General features: G+C 46.4%; 1 protein-coding gene across 1 annotated transcript in view; it reads right to left on the bottom strand.

The window, feature by feature from the left end:
• Nucleotides 1-15,946, bottom strand: part of MUC16 (mucin 16, cell surface associated) — a 110,889-nt gene that overhangs the window by 82,748 nt on the left and 12,195 nt on the right. Inside the window, exons 9-30 of the mRNA XM_012641221.1 lie at nt 15,340-15,375; nt 15,016-15,095; nt 11,483-11,602; nt 11,203-11,270; nt 10,045-10,217; nt 9,684-9,719; nt 9,359-9,424; nt 8,169-8,293; nt 7,897-7,964; nt 7,133-7,305; nt 6,767-6,802; nt 6,461-6,526; nt 5,464-5,588; nt 5,316-5,383; nt 4,537-4,709; nt 4,171-4,203; nt 3,852-3,913; nt 2,456-2,590; nt 2,118-2,185; nt 1,345-1,517; nt 1,028-1,063; nt 699-764 (exon numbers count right to left, since the gene is read on the bottom strand). Coding sequence (XP_012496675.1) covers nt 699-764; nt 1,028-1,063; nt 1,345-1,517; nt 2,118-2,185; nt 2,456-2,590; nt 3,852-3,913; nt 4,171-4,203; nt 4,537-4,709; nt 5,316-5,383; nt 5,464-5,588; nt 6,461-6,526; nt 6,767-6,802; nt 7,133-7,305; nt 7,897-7,964; nt 8,169-8,293; nt 9,359-9,424; nt 9,684-9,719; nt 10,045-10,217; nt 11,203-11,270; nt 11,483-11,602; nt 15,016-15,095; nt 15,340-15,375 — 1,986 coding nt within the window. The remainder of the gene's footprint in view (nt 1-698; nt 765-1,027; nt 1,064-1,344; nt 1,518-2,117; nt 2,186-2,455; nt 2,591-3,851; nt 3,914-4,170; nt 4,204-4,536; nt 4,710-5,315; nt 5,384-5,463; nt 5,589-6,460; nt 6,527-6,766; nt 6,803-7,132; nt 7,306-7,896; nt 7,965-8,168; nt 8,294-9,358; nt 9,425-9,683; nt 9,720-10,044; nt 10,218-11,202; nt 11,271-11,482; nt 11,603-15,015; nt 15,096-15,339; nt 15,376-15,946) is intronic.

Here is a 15,946-nt window from a genome sequence, read left to right as displayed (position 1 = left end):
AAAAAAAAGCATATTAAATAGTACCAGTTATATGCTGAGCATAGCTTGTGGTGCATCTTCAGTGCTCAACCATGTCGGATGAAAGCTGTTACCTTAGTTATCACTATGGTCATCGGCATTATGACCTTCCTCCTCATCGTCCCCATCATCGTCACTATTGCCACCACCCCCACCAGCACCACAACCCCACCATCATCCATCGCCACCATCAAAACCATTACCACATCATCATTCCCGACAAAATCACAGTCACCAATCGTCATCATCATCAAGGTCAATGCCATCATCATCGTCACCACCAGCACTACCACCGGCAGCATCTCCAACACTGCCACCTCCACCATCATCTTCATCATCACTTCTACCACCACCACCATCTCATCATCCTTCCCACCATGTCCACCACTACCATCATCATCTTCATCATCATTACCATCATCGTGATGTTCATCTACGTCACCACCCTCATCATTATCATCCCAATTATATAAGCTCTCTGAGGGCAGGGATGTTCATCATTTTGTCTTCTCTGCTGTGTTCCCAGGACCTGGCACGGGGCAGGTGCTCAATACAGTTTATGGGTTGACCCCTCATCACTAGATTTGCTATGACTTTTCATCTTTATTTGACTGAACGTGGCATAGAGGTTTACCCTCATGGGGCATGCTCTGACAGAGGTGCCACTGACCGGTACTCACCGGTGGGGCCAGGGAGGGAGGATGGAGTCCCAGAGGTTCCCAGATTCACTGTGGTCATCCCAGGAGCTGAGGAGAAGCCCACGTCAGTGAAATCAGTAGCACACCTCGTGGCAGAAATGTAGGCAGGAGAGAATATTAATGGGGCTTGCTGCAGGTGGGGCTTGAATTTGGACTCTTTCTGGAGCTGGGGAAGAGGGGAAAGGGAATAACTTGTGCCCTCCCAGCTCCTTCCCTCCTGATGAGGACATGAGGGGGAATGAGGAGAGGGATTAGCTCCCACCTTGCGTGGTGTAGGATCGGGGGCATGGGAACATCAGTTGAATACTCACTGCTGGTGATATGCAGAGAGCTCCTGTGGGTGAAACCTGCAGCAAGAGGGAGGGAGGACAGTGGGTAAGGGTTAAGGTAGACATGGGGGAAGCAAACAGGGGCGAGGGCTACCCTGGTACAATGGAATGAGTTTCATGGGGCAGGAGCTGTTGGAGATTCTCTATCAACACCCTCACATTGAGTTTGGGACTTCAGTCATCAAATATAAACAACATGTCCTGGCCTCAATGGCCGGGCAGGGAGTTTGACCTCAAGCCAGAGAGCAGAGGCCGCCCAGCAAGGAGGAGGAGACTCCAAGCACGTCACAGCTCCTCACCATTGACATAGAGACTGTCCTTGTCCAGGGTGTAGGGACCCAGCTCAGTGATGCCGTGGGTCAGCTTGCTCAGTTCCCAGTACAGCTGCTCTCTGTCCAGCCCATGGCCCGTGGGGTCAGGGTGGTGGGTGCAGGTGGCGTCCACTCCAGTGGCTGCCCCGTCCTTCTCGGGCCTGGGGAGGGCAGGTGAGAGGCATGACAATAGATGGATTACCTGGAGAAGGTGCTGAGATTCCTGGGGACAGAATGGGAAGGGGCCAGAGGCAACAAGAAACCTGGCAGTGGGGTGAGAAGCCCACACTGAGTGCACTGACACCCAACCAGCCTAGTACCGTGAGCAGAGTCATGGTCGCAGGAATTTTTACAAGATCACAACGTGAAAGCTTCTTTCTCACAGCACGAGGCCGGGAAAGCTCAGATTAGAGATGGGTGCAGAGCTGGAAATGGGCGTTAACATAAGTGGAGGAGGCACATTTGTTGTGGGAGAAATCTTGGAGACAGATTTTTACACCTGAAGTAGCAGGAGGTCAGGGGAAAAGTGGGAATTTAGAAGAAAGACCAGGGCAGGGGCCCAATCCTGCATATGAGCTCTGCAGAATCATTCAGTGAGAGGGGAGGTGGTATGATGAAGAGACACTTTACTCCTGGAGCAAGCAGTCCCTGAGCTCCACCTCTGCTGAGGACATCCACAGGGAGGGCCAGAAGGAAGCCGACCAAATCTGTTGGGCTGTGAAACACTTGTGGGACCCTGGTTAGTTATTCTAAGGTCTCACCTGAGCGAGGTCAGTCTGCAGCCGGAGTACAGAGGCCCGACACTAGTGTTCTGGAACAAGGGCTTGAGCTGTGTGGGAGGGGAAGGGAGGTGAATAGCGCAGCTGAGGGTGCAGGGGTGAAGCAGAAATAAAGGGGGCAGGGCTGCCATTAGTAGGCTGGGCTTGCATCTCTGGGGACAGGGGTGAGTTGGGTGGGATCTTCTTTCATGGCCCTGACATAGGTGACGTAGGGAGGAATGGGTGAGTTTGGAGGGACAGGGTGAGGTGGGCATGGTGAGCATCCCTGGGCAGGGCAGGGTGAGGTGGGCGTGGCTGATATCAGTGGGCGGGGCTCTCACCAGACCCTGCAGGACCCTCTCCGTGGTGTTGAACTTCCAGGAGCCAGGGTGACGCATGACCTCCTCATACTGCAGGTTCAGGATGGTGAAGTTGAGGGTGAACGGCGTCAGGTGTGGTTTAGCTGCTGCAGTGGGGTTGGGAAATAAGCACTATGTTCAAAAGTAGAGCACATATATGAATTTGCGGCAGACTTATTTTTAAACATATGCAACAGGATTCAAAGTGAGTGATAAAACAAAAGATTTCCATGCCTACCTTGCCTATAATGATAGAAGATTTTTTTAAAAAGCATGTTAAATAACAGTAGCTAGAAGCTGAGCATAGCTCTTGGTGCATATTCAGTGCTCAATAGCGCCAGATGTTATCGCCACCATCATCATTATCATCAGCATTGCCATCATTGTTATCATCATCATCCTCCTCATTATTGTCAACATCACCAAAACCACCCACCACCACCATCATTATCCCCATCATCACCACCAACACCATCTTCATCAAAGACATCCTCCCATCATTATTGTGGTCATAACCACCACCACGAACATCATCATCACCATGTTAGGCATCACTATCATGGTCACCATCACCACCGTTATTGTCATCATCACCACCAACATCATCATCATCCCCATCATCACCACCACCATCTTCATCATCATCACCATCTTCACATCATCATCCCCATCATAACTACCACCACCATCATCATCATCATCACCAGCATCGCCACCATTACCATAATCATTCCTGTCACCATCAGCACCACCACCACCACCATCATGATCAAAACCATCATCACATAATCTTTATAAGCAAACCACCACCACAATAATCATCATTAGCAGCAGCAGCAGCAGCATCCTCATCATGGTCAAACACCACCATTATGGTCATCATCACCACCACCAACACTACCACTATCATGTCCATTACTATCATCACCATCGTTATCCCCATGATCAGAAAGAGCCACCATCATCATCATCATCATCACAATATCATCACTATCATAACCACCACCACTGTCATTGTCTTCATCATCATCAGAATCATCATTATCATCCTCGCCATCACCATCATTATCACAACCATGGTCCCCATCATTGTCATCATCCTCTTCATCACCACCACCACCATCACCATCATCATTACTATCCCCATCATTAGCACAAGAATATCAGCTCTCTGAGGGCAGAGACTTTTATCTGTTTTGTCTTCCCTGCTGTATTCCCACACCCTGAAACAGAGTCGGTGTTTAGTACAGTTTGTGGGTTGACTCCTCATCCTTAGATTTTCTATGGCTTCCCATCTTTATTGGAGTGAAGGTGGCAGAGATGTTGACCCTCATGGGGCATGCTCTAACACAAGCGCCATTGACTGGTACTTACTCATGGGGCCGGGGAGGGAGGATGGAGCCCTGGAGGTTCCCAGGTTCACTGTGGAAGTCCCAGGAGCTGAAGAGAAGTCCACATCAGTGAAAACAGCAGCACTCTCATGGTAGAAATGGTGGCAGGAGAGAATATTGATGGGGCTTGCTGTGTGTGGGGCTTAAGCTGGCCACTATGTAGCTTGGGAAGAGGGGAAGGGGAATAACTTGTGCCCTCCCAGCTCCTTCTTTCATGATGAGAACATGAGGGGATATAAGGACATGTCAGCTCCTGCCCTGCTTTGTATAGGATCAGGGACATTGGAACATCAGTTGAATACTCACGGCTGGTGATGGGCACAAAACTAGAGGTGAAACCTGCAGCAAGAGGGAGAGAGAATAGTGGGTAAGGGTTAAGGTAGACCTCAGGGAAACAAACAGGGGTGAGGGCTACCCTGGTGCAATAAAAGGAGTTTCATGGAGCAGGGTCTGTTGGAGATTCTCTATCAACATCCTCACAGCAGAGAAGAAGACCCTGAGGATGAACCTGGTCCAAAATAAAGAAGACACTAGGAAGTTCAGACCTCAATCTTCACATATAAACAACATGGCTAAGCCTTCAATGGCCAGGTAGGTAGTTTGACCTCAAGCCAAAGGGTAGAAGCTTCCCAGCAAGGAGAAAGAGAATCCAATCACATCACAGCTCCTCACCGTTGACATAGAGACTGTCCTTGTCCAAGGTGTAGGGACCCAGCTCAGTGATGCCGTGGGTCAACTGGCTCAGCTCCCAGTACAGCTGCTCTCTATCCAGCTCATGGCCTGCGGGGTCAGTGCGGAGGGTACAGATGGCGTCTACTCCAGTGGCTGCCCCATCCTTCTCGGGCCTGGGGAGGGCAGGTGAGAGGAATGACAATACATGGGTTTCCTAGAGGTGCTGAGATTTCTGGGGGCAGTACAGGAAAAGGACAGAGAAACCGAGAAACCTGCTGTTGAGTTGTAAAGCCACTCTTAGATTGCCTGAGTGCACTGGCACCCAACTAGTCTGGGACTGTTAGCCGATTCATGGTTCCCAGAATTTTTATAAAATCACAAGGCAAAACCTGCTTTCTCATGGCATAGTACCAGGAAAGCTCAGCCCTGAGACAGGTGTAGAGCTGGAAATAGATGTTAAAGCAAGTGGAGGAGGCACGTTTGTCTTGGGAGCAATCCTCGGGACAGTATTTGACACCTGAAGGAATGGGAGGTGAGGGAAAAGTGGGAATCCAGAGGGATGATAGGGATAGGGACCCAATCCTGCTGAGTTTCCCTGCAGAATTTCCCCATTGAGAAGGGAGGAGGTGGGCTCGGGAGACACCTTGGTCCTGGTGCCAGTGCTTTCTGAGTTCTATTTCTGCTTACGGCATGCTCAGGGAGGGCAGGAAGGTAGCCGACCAGTTCTTCAGACTTGGGAGCACCTGTGGCTGACCTGATTGGCTATTCTAACGTCTCACCTGAGTAAGGTAAGTCTGCAGGTGGAGTACAGAGTGCTGACGCTGGTGTTCTGGAACAAGGGCCCGAGCTGTGAAGGAGGGAGAGGGAGGTGAGTTTGAGGGTTGAGGGGATATGGGCGGGGCAGAGTGAAGTGGGTGGGGCTCTCACCAGACCCTGAAGGACCCTTTCTGTGGTGTTGAACTTCCAGGAACCTGGGTGAAGCATGTCCTCCTCACACCTCAGGTTCGTGATAGTGAAGTTAAGGGTGAATGGCATAAGGAGAGGTCCAGTGGCTATAGTGGGGGCAAGAAATAAGCACTATGTTAAAAAGTAGAGCACATATAAGACTTTGCTATAGACTTATTTTTAAATATAGGCCACAGGATTTAAAGGGAATGATAAAATAAATGGTTTCCATGCCTCCCTTACCTATTATGATAGAAGTTTTTTTTAAAAAGCATATTAAATAATTGTAGTTAGATGGCGAGTGCAGTTCTTGGTGCATATTCGGTGCTCAATAATGACACATGTTATCTGTTACCTTGTTATCACTATCATCATCGCCATCATTGTCACCATCACCTCATTATTGTCATCATCACTACCACCACTGCACTACCACCTTCATCCCCATCATCCCCACCATTGTCACCATCATTATCAACATATTCATCCTCCTCCTCCTCCTCATTGTCATCTCCATCATGACCACCACCACCACCATCATCACTATCATCACATCATCATCCTCAACATAACCTTCATCACCCTCACCATCATCACCATCATTATCAGTATATTCATCATCCTCCTCTTCATCGTCATCTCCATCATCACCACCACCACTACCATCAACACTATCATCATCCTCATCGTAACCTTCATCACCACCACCGTCACCACCATCACCACCGTCACCATCATCATCACCATGCTCATCATCAGCACGAGAACATCAGCTCATGAGGGCAGAGATTTTTACCTTTTTTGTCTTCCTTACTCTATTCTCAGGTATTCACACAAAAGAGGTGCTCAGTACCATTTGTGGGTTGACTCTTCATCACTAGATTTAATATGACTTTCCATATTTATTTGAGAGAAAGTGGCAGAGATGTTTACCCACATCAGACATGCTCTAACAGAAGTGCCACTGATTGGTACTTACTCATAGGGCTTGGGGGCAAGGAAGGCTTCACAGAGGCTCCCATATCCACGGTGGAAGTCCCAGGAGCTGAGGAAATGGCCTCATCAGTGAAATCAGCAAGCACTCTCATGGCAGAAATGCCAGCAGGAGAGACTATTTATAGGGTATGGGGCTTGTTTTATGTGGGGCTTGAGCTGGGACTCTCTGGGGCTGGAACGCAGTGCAAAGGGAATAGCTTATGAGGACATAAGGGGGTATGAGGAGGGATCAGCTCCTGCCTTATTTGGTGTAGGATGAAGGACATGGGAACATCAGTTGAATACTCACTGCTGGTGATATGCAGAGAGCTCCTGTGGGTGAAACCTGCAGCAAGAGGGAGGGAGGATAGTAGATAAGGGTTAAGGTAGAACTGGAGGAAGCAAATAGGGATGGGCTACCCTGGTGCAATGGAAAGAGATTCATGGAGCAGGGGCTATTGGAGAGTCTATATCAGCACCCTCACATCAGAGAAGAAAGTCCTGAGGGTCACCTTGGTCCAAGATGCAGAAGAAATCAAAAAGTTGAGACCTCAATAATCCCATATAGCCAGCATGTCCTAGCGTCAATGGCCTGGCAGGAAGTGTGACCTCAATCCAGGAAGCAGAGGATGCCCAGCAAGGAGGAAGTGCCACCAGCCACATCAGAGCTCCTCACCATTGACATAGAGACTGTCCCTGTCCAGGGTGTAGGGACCCAGCTCAGTGATGCCATGGGTCAGCTGACTCAGCTCCCAGTACAGCTGCTGTCTTTCCAGCCCGTGGCCTGTGGGGTCAGGGCGGAGGGTGCAGATAGCGTCCACTCCAGTGGCTGTCCGGTCCTTCTCAGGCCTGGGGAGGGCAGGTAAGGGGAATGACAATAAATAAATTGCCTAGATAGAAGTCCTGAGATTTCTTTATGCATGACAGGAAGGGGCCAGAGGAAATGAGAAACCTGGTGGTGAAGTGAGAAGCCCACACTTAGATTGAGTGCACCGACACTGAGCTAGCTTGAGACTGTGAACAGAGTCATGGATAAAAGAATTTTTATAAAATCACAGGTGAATCTTCTTTCTCAGAGCATGAGGCCAGGAAAGCTCATACTTGAGACAGCTGAAGAGCTGGAAATGATTATTAAAGTATGTGGAGGAGGAACATCTGTCTTGCCAGACTTCTTTGGGACACAATGGTAAATCTGAAGAAATGGGAGGTCAGGGAAAAGTGGGAATTCAGAGGGTTGCCTGAGGCTGGGGCCCAATACTGACTCTGCAGAATCTCTCAGCAGAGAGGATGAATGGTAGGACCAGGGATACCTTTGTCCTTAGTAGAGGTGAACTCCACCTCTACTAAGGACATCCACAGGGAGGGCAGGAAGGAAGCCAACCAAATTCCTTGGGCTTGGGAGCACCTGGGCAGCCCTGGTTAGCTATTCTAATGTCTTACCTGAGCAAGGTCAGTCTGCAGCCAGAGTACAGAGGGCCAACACTGCTATTCTGGAACAAGGGCCTGAGCTGTGGGGGAAGGAGAGGGAGGTGAACAGGAGGGCTGAGGAAATCAGTGCAGGGCAGAGTGAGGTGGGTGGGGCTAGAATCCCTTGTGGGAGGTTGCATCTCTGGAGTAGTTGTTGGGGTGGGTGTGGTCTTCTTTTGTGATCCTGATATAGGTCAGTTGGGAATCTGGTGAGGTGGGCAGGATGCGGTGGGAGGGACTCTCACCAGACCCTGCAGGACCCTCTCTGTGGTGTTGAACTTCCAGGAACCAGGGTGATGCATGACGTCCTCATGCTGCAGGTTCAGGATGGTGAAGTTGAGGGTGAACGGCATGAGGAGAGATTCAGTGACTGGTGGGGTTGGGAAATAAGCACTATGTTCAAACGTGGAGGACATAGAAGAGTTTGCAATAGATTTAATTTTAAATATATGCAATAGGATTTAAATAAAGTGATAAAATAATGGGTTTCCATGCCTCCTTTGAGTATAATGATAGAAGTTTTTAAAAATCATATTAAATAAAAGTAGTTAGAAGCTTAGCATAGCTCTTGGTTCATGGTCAGTGCTCAGTAGTGCCAGATGTTGTCTGTTACCTTTGTTATCACCATCATTTTCACCATCACTGTCACCATCATTGTCGCCATCACCATGATTATTGTGATCATCACCAAAACCACCACCACCAGCATCATCATCAAAACCATCATCACATTATTATGATCATAACTACCCTTCCGGCCCTCATCATCATCACCATCAGTCATTGTCATCATCATCACGGTCAACATCACTATCCTTTTTCTCACCACCACCACCATCACCACCATCACCACCATCACCATCATCTCCATCATAACTGCCACTATCTTTATTATCTTCATCATCATCACCATCTTCATCATCATCACCATCACTATTATCTGCATCACGACAATCATTATCATCATCACCATTTTCACATCATCGTTACCATTGTAACCACCACCACCACCACCATCACCACCACCATCATCTCCATCATAACCATGACCATATCCATCACTTTCATCATCATCAACATCTTCATCATCAGCGTCACCATCACTATTATCTACATTACCATCATTATCATCATCATCATCATCACCATTTTCACATCATTACCATCATAACCATCACCACCACCACCATCATCATCACCATCTCCATCACTATTGGCACAAGATTAGCTCTCCAAAGGCAGAGATATTTATCTGTTTTGTCTTCCCTACTGTGTTCTCAGGGCCTGGCACAGAGTAGGTGCTCAATACAGTTTGTTGTTTGACTTCTCATCACTATATTTTCTATGACTTTCCATCTTGACTTGTGTGAAAATTACGGAAATATTTATCCTCACAGTGCATGCTCTGATAGAGGTGCTACTGACTGGTACTCACCTGTGGGTCTGGGAAAGGAGAATGGAGTCCCAGAGCTTTCCACGTTCACTGTCGGTGTCCCAGGTGCTGAGGAGAAACCCTCACTAATGACATAAGCCAACATTCTCATGGCAGAAATGCCAGCAGCAGAGACTATTGACAGTGCTTGCTGTATGAGGGGTTTTAACTTGGATCCTCTCTGGAGCTGGGGCAGAGGGGAAAAGGAATAAAACATGCTCTTCCAGCTCTTTCCCTCCTGAAGAGGGTATAAAGGGTATGAGGGGGTGTGCACACCTGCTCTTGTTGGTGTAGGGCTGGGGGCATGGGTCGTCTGTTGAATACTCACTACTGCTGATGGGCACAGATCTCCGATGGGTGAATTCTGCAGTGAGAGGAAGGGAACATAGTGGGTAAGAGTTAAGAGAGAATTGGGTACCAAATAGGGGTTAGGGCTATCCTGGTGCAATGGGAGAGGTTTTATGGATGATTCCCTATCAGCACCCCCACATCAGAGAGGAAGGTTCTGAGGACGAACTCAGTCCAAGAAGAAGAAGAGGAAACCATGAAGTCCTGATCTTAGCCCTCAAATACAGAACACATGGCCAAGCCAAGCCTTCAATGGCCAATCAAGGAGTGTGACCTCAAGCCAGAGAGCAGAGGCTGCCCAGCAAGGAGGCAGAGACTCCAAGCATATCACAGCTTCTCACCATTGACATAGAGACTATCCTTATCCAGGGTGTAGGGACCCAGCTCCGTGATTCCATGGGTCATCTCACTCAGCTCCCAGTACAGCTGCTCTCTGTCCAGTCTGAAGCCTTCAGGATCAGGGCGGTGGGTGCAGATAGCATCCACTCTGGTGGCTGTCCCATCCTTCTCGGACCTGGGTAAGAATCTCTACATGGTTGGTTCAACTCTCTCTCTCTATGTTTTCGTCCTTTTCCCCCACTGTCAGCCCCTATGGCAGACACTGTGGAAAACCTAGTTAACAAGGAAGCTGCTGTCTTCAGGGATATGCCTACCATAAACAAATAACTAGGATAATGATGCCAGCCCCTAGACTGGACACAGTGGCTCACGCCTGTAATCCCAGTACTTTGGGAGGCTGATGCCGGAGGATCCCTTGAGGTCAGGAGTTTGAGATCAGCCTGGGAAATATAGCAAGACCCTGTCTCTACAAAAAAAAATTTAAATGTTATTCTGGCATGGTGGGGCACACCTGTAGTCCCAGCTACTCAGGAGGCTGATATGGGAGGATCACTTGAGCCCAGGAGTTTGAGGCTGCAGTGAGCTGTGATGACACCACTGCACTCAAGCCTAAGCGACAGAGTGAGACCCTGACTCTAAAAAAATAAAAAATAATGCCAGACCCCTGCATACCCCAGAAGAAGCTTCCTAAAGTATTGGATGTGTGACAGATACACTGAGGGTACTGTTAATGGGGTGGACGATCCTGGGAGATGTCAAATGATGTCACCAAAGCCAAGTCCTGTCACAAGCTCTGATGGATACACCAAGGTTCTTAGTGTCAAACTCTAATGGGTGGTAGTGGCCCAAATACAGGTAACCATGGCATGATGAGTGATATGGTCCTCCAAAGAGCTGATGTTTTCAGATGGTAGCATCAGAAGGCTCATCTCATCTGCTCTAGATCTTGTGGACTAGCAGAGCTAGCAGATTTCTACGGAAACTCAAGGGTGCTAAATGGCTTGGGAGAGATGCTTTTTTGGTGGGTTTGTCTGAAACTATGTCTGGTCCAACATGGGGTCAGAAGCCTTCATGTCTCAGCTCCCATCCCTGGTCAGGGATCCTGCAGGTTAGGGTCCCAGCCACCTGTTGGGCTGTGTTTTTCTTGGGAAGAGTCTCACCTGAGTGAGGCTAGTCTGCAGCCTGAATAGAGGTTTCCCAGACTGCTATTTCTGAGCAAGGGTTTGAGCTGTGAGGAAGAAGAAGGGAGGTGAGAAAGAATCGCTGAGGGAGGGCAGGAGGAGCTGGGGCATTGGAGGGGTGGATCAAGCAGGGTGGGTGGGCGTGGCCGATCAGCCGGCTGAGCAGGGGAGGTGGGCGTGACCAGCATCCACGGGCGGGGCAGGGTGGGGTGGGCGTGGCTGATATCAGTGGGCGAGGTGATGTGGGCGGGGCTCTTACCAGACCCTGCAGGACGCTCTCCGTGGTGCTGAACTTCCAGGAGCCCGGGCGCCCCATGTCCTCCTCATACTGCAGGTTGGTGATGGTGAAGTTGAGGGTGAATGGAACCAGGAAAGGGAACTCTGATGCATCAAGGGAGGAGAAAAGAAGGCCACACCTGAGTCAGATCGGGACTGGGCTCTAAGTCAACCTCTGAGGTAGGAAGGGCTACCTTAGGACCAAAGACCAAAAGCCAGGTGAGGAGTAAAGCAGATGTTCCTAAAGAGCAGCAGTTGGGGATTGTTGTTTAATGGGTATAGAGTTTCAGTTTTGCAAGATGAAAAAGTTCTGGAGATTGGGTTGCACAACAATGTGAATGTATTTAACACCACTGAACGGTACACTTAAAAATGGCTAAGATGGTAAATTTCATGTTATGTGTATATTACCACAATTAAAAATGTTAAAAACCAATAATATACACAAAAGTCAATATCTTTCTCCAGAAAAATGCATGTCCCCCACCTCATGACATAAGGTTAGGGGTTGGATCCTGGAGCTTGGCTGTCTACATTGGAGTAGCTCTGCTACTCTACTAGATGGTTGGTTGGACAAGTTACTTAACATCTCTGTGCCCCAGTTCATCCTCTATAAAACGGTGGTAATGGTAGTAGCTAACTGCTAGGGTTTTGGTGAATATTAAATAAATTAAAGCTCTGGCCAAGGTAGAATAAGCCCATGACATCCTGTCTACATTGATTACCATGAAAACTTCTGGACAAAATACAAAAAAGCAACTACCCAGGATTCTGAAAAGTAAACAAAAGCAGGCAGATTGTGGAGGGGAGTCAAAACTTGGAGAAGTAACTTGTACAAGGAAGAGTTTTACTCTTTTTCTTTCATAGATTTATTCTGAGGATAGGTCCCAGTCATGGAACTGTGTGTGAGAGAATGAAGGCACAGGTAGATAAAAATTCTGATAAAAATCCCATGTAGTAGTCTGCCCTTATCCTCAGCTTTGCTTTCCATAGTCTGTTATGCACATTCAATCATGGCCCAAAAATATTAAATGGAAAACTCCAAAAATAAGTAATTAATAAATTTTAAATTGTTCATTGTTTTGAGTGGCATGATGGAATCTTGCACCACTCTGTTCTGTTCCACCTGGAATGTGAATCATCCCTTTCTCCAGAATATTTACGCTGTATGTGCTACATGTCTGTTGGTCAATTCATAGCCATCTTAGTTATTAGATCAACTTTTGCAGTATCACAGTGCTGTGTTTGAGTAACCCTTATTTTACTTAATAATAGCCCCAATGCGAAAGAGTAGTGATGCTGGCATATTGTTATAATTGCTCTATTTTATTGTTAATTATTGTTGTTAATCTCTTACTGTGCCTAATTTATAAATTAAACTTTATCATAGGTATGTTTGTATAAGGAAAAAAAAACATAGTGTATATCAAGTTTGGTACTATCTGTGGCTCCAGGCATCCACTGGGGGTCTTGGAACATATGCCCTGTGGATAAGGGGGGGACTACTCTATTTATGACCAAATGGCATGAGGAAATGGGGTCCCTGGGAGCCAGCGAGGAGAGCACTGATGATATGCTAAAACAAACAAAAAAAAAACAAGCAAAAAAATTCCTGAGAAGATAATAGGACCCCAAATCTACACAAACATAGTATTCATAATGTTTACTATCCAAAATTACTTGACATACCAAAAAAAAAAAAACCAAAAAACGGGAAAAGTGCGTCCAATCCTCAAGGAAAAGACAAACAACAGATGCAAACCCCAAGGTGATTCAGATGTTGGAATTGCCAGACACAGACTTTAAAGCAGCTATTATAACTATGCTCCCTGAGGTAAAGGTAACCACACTTGACATAAATGTAAGGATAGACATTATCAGGAGAGAAATAGAAACTATGTGTGTTTATATATAAATACATATGTATACACTATGTATGCTACGTATGTGTATATATATGTATACAGTATGTATACTATGTTTACTATATATATGTACTATGTATGCTATATATATATATATATATATATATGTATGAACCAAATGAAAGTTTTAGAACTGAAACATACAGTATCTGAGATAGAAAGAATTCAATGGATGGGCAGAATGGAGCTGACAGAAAAAAGACTTAGTGATTTTGAAGATACATCGATAAAAATTATTAAATCTGAAGGACAGAGAAAAAAAAAGATTGACAAAAATAAAAATGAATAGAGCCTCAGTGTGTTGTGAGACAATATCATTTCACTGGAGGCCCAAAGGGAGAGAAAGATATTAGGGCAGAAAAACCAAGTTGAAGAAATAGTGGCCGAACATTTCCCACATTTCTTAAAAAACATACACTTTCGGAATCAAGAAGCTTAAAAAAACCCCAAACAGGATAAACTCAAAAAAAAAAAAAACCCAGAAAAAAACTATCCTCAAACACATCATCATAGAGGAAAACCAAAGAGAAAGAACAAATATTGAACATATCTGGAGAAAAATGACACCATCCGTTATGCAATGACTTGGTTTGTGCAACACATGTCACATATTTAAAAGCCCACAGGAGCTAGGCATGTAACATAAATGGGTGAATTGATCAGGGTGGAACAGGGAGGGAATGGAGAGTGTGTATGCTTTCTGGAGCATGTAAAAAGTTTGCAGTGTCTTGACTCACAAAACACAGAAGCCCCGAAGGCAGAATTTAAATGACAGGACACCAGTTTCTATTCCATAACTCTAGAATTGCAAGGCAAGGTTAAGGCTTAGGGATGCCCAACCAGCATCATGATGTAAGCATGAAAAAGAACCATGGACGCAACTTTAAAAATAAATCTTAAAGTCTAGGGAGGGACAGATTTCATGGCCTAAGTCAGGCCCCTGTGGCAGGGTCCTGGAGTCTCAGGAGGCCTCAGACTCACATCTGGACAAGATGAGGAGACAGGGTGAGAATCAGACTCGTGACTAAGATCTTTAATGATTTTATGGATGTTCACATAGAATCCACAAATTGTGGGCATATATAGGGATTGCTTCATTCATCCATTGACTCATTGAATCCATAAACATAATGTATTGAGTGCTGGCTAGGCAGTCAGTTTCCAGGTGACAGATACATGAAGAGTGAACAAACCACTCTTTAGCAGTCAATTCTATGAAGGAAATAATCACAATGATATGATAGAAGAAACTCACATGCTGGGTGCATATGTGGGGAAAGTGCTATTTCATATAAGGTGGTCTGGTAATCTGGGAGGGTCTTTTAGAAAGGTGATACTTGAACTGAAGTTTGAGAGATGAGAAGGTACCAACGATAGCTGGTCTCCAGGAATAGCTAGTGTACAGGTCCTGAGATTGGACAGAGGTTAGGTCCTAGAAGAATAGGCAAGTGTCTAGGGTGGCTGAAGCTGAGAGAGAGAGAGAAAGAGAGAGAAAGAGAGAGAGAGAGAGAGAGATAGAGAGAGAGAAAGAACAGGCTGAGGTTGCGTGGTCATCTTGAACAAGACCACACAGTATTGAAATCTCATTGACCCCAGCAAGCAGGTTCCTACCTGTAGCGCTAGGGATGGAGGATGTGAAAACCCCTGGAGAAAATGTAGAAGTCGCTGGAGCTAAGAAAAAAAGAACACGGGAAAAATGATTAGGTCTCATCCTAAAGGGATGGGAAGCAGAAGTTTCTAATTGGAATTTGGGCTTCCATGTTGACTTAGACCAAGACCTGGATGGATTAAGGTTGCCCTGAGGCTGTGGCTGGGCCCTTAGGGAAGGAGCATTGCTGGTTTCTTTCCTGAGGAAATGCACTTTGGGGAGGAAGGGTCATGTGAGCATTGGGGTATCACAGCTTTGAATACTCACTGCTGGTGGTGGGGGTCCAGTACCGATGGTTATAACCTGCAGATAGGGATGAAAGAATAAAGAAGCATTATTATGATAGGTAAGAGATAAAAGAGGGGTAAACAGGTAGACCTAGCAATGGAAACTTACCAAGAAACTTGCTGAGATTTATATTAATAAATAAATAAAAACAGCTACATTTTATTTGATGCCTGCTATGAGCTTTCTCCTTTGATAATAAGGATGAACATGATCACCATTACTATTACTAAAATGAAAATACAATAATCACAGCCTCCCCGATGTATTGGGGATATACTATGTACCAGCAATGCTAAACACATTACAAGGGTAAAAAGACACATTTGTGAATGAAGGTGTGTTCCAGCCTCATCCACACAACCGGTTGTATCCATCCATCCTGGTACAACTGTTCTCTCCATCCATACAGATAATTTAATCGTATTCTAGCTCTCACAGCTTCCCTCTCATTTGCAAAGGGTTATGATAGTATGATTTTTTTTTCTAGCTTAGAAAGTTAGAATATAGTTGCTATTCTTGGTGGTAGCATTGCCGTTAGGGGCCCTGTTGCTAATGGGGCTGTGTAAACAGTTATGATTTGTGGCAT

The sequence above is a fragment of the Propithecus coquereli genome, unplaced genomic scaffold (assembly GCF_000956105.1).
Source record: "Propithecus coquereli isolate 6110/MARCELLA unplaced genomic scaffold, Pcoq_1.0 Scaffold164, whole genome shotgun sequence".
NCBI lineage: Eukaryota > Metazoa > Chordata > Mammalia > Primates > Indriidae > Propithecus > Propithecus coquereli.
The sequence above is the reverse complement of the archived record's forward strand: the minus strand, read 5'-3'. Positions and strand labels throughout refer to the sequence as shown.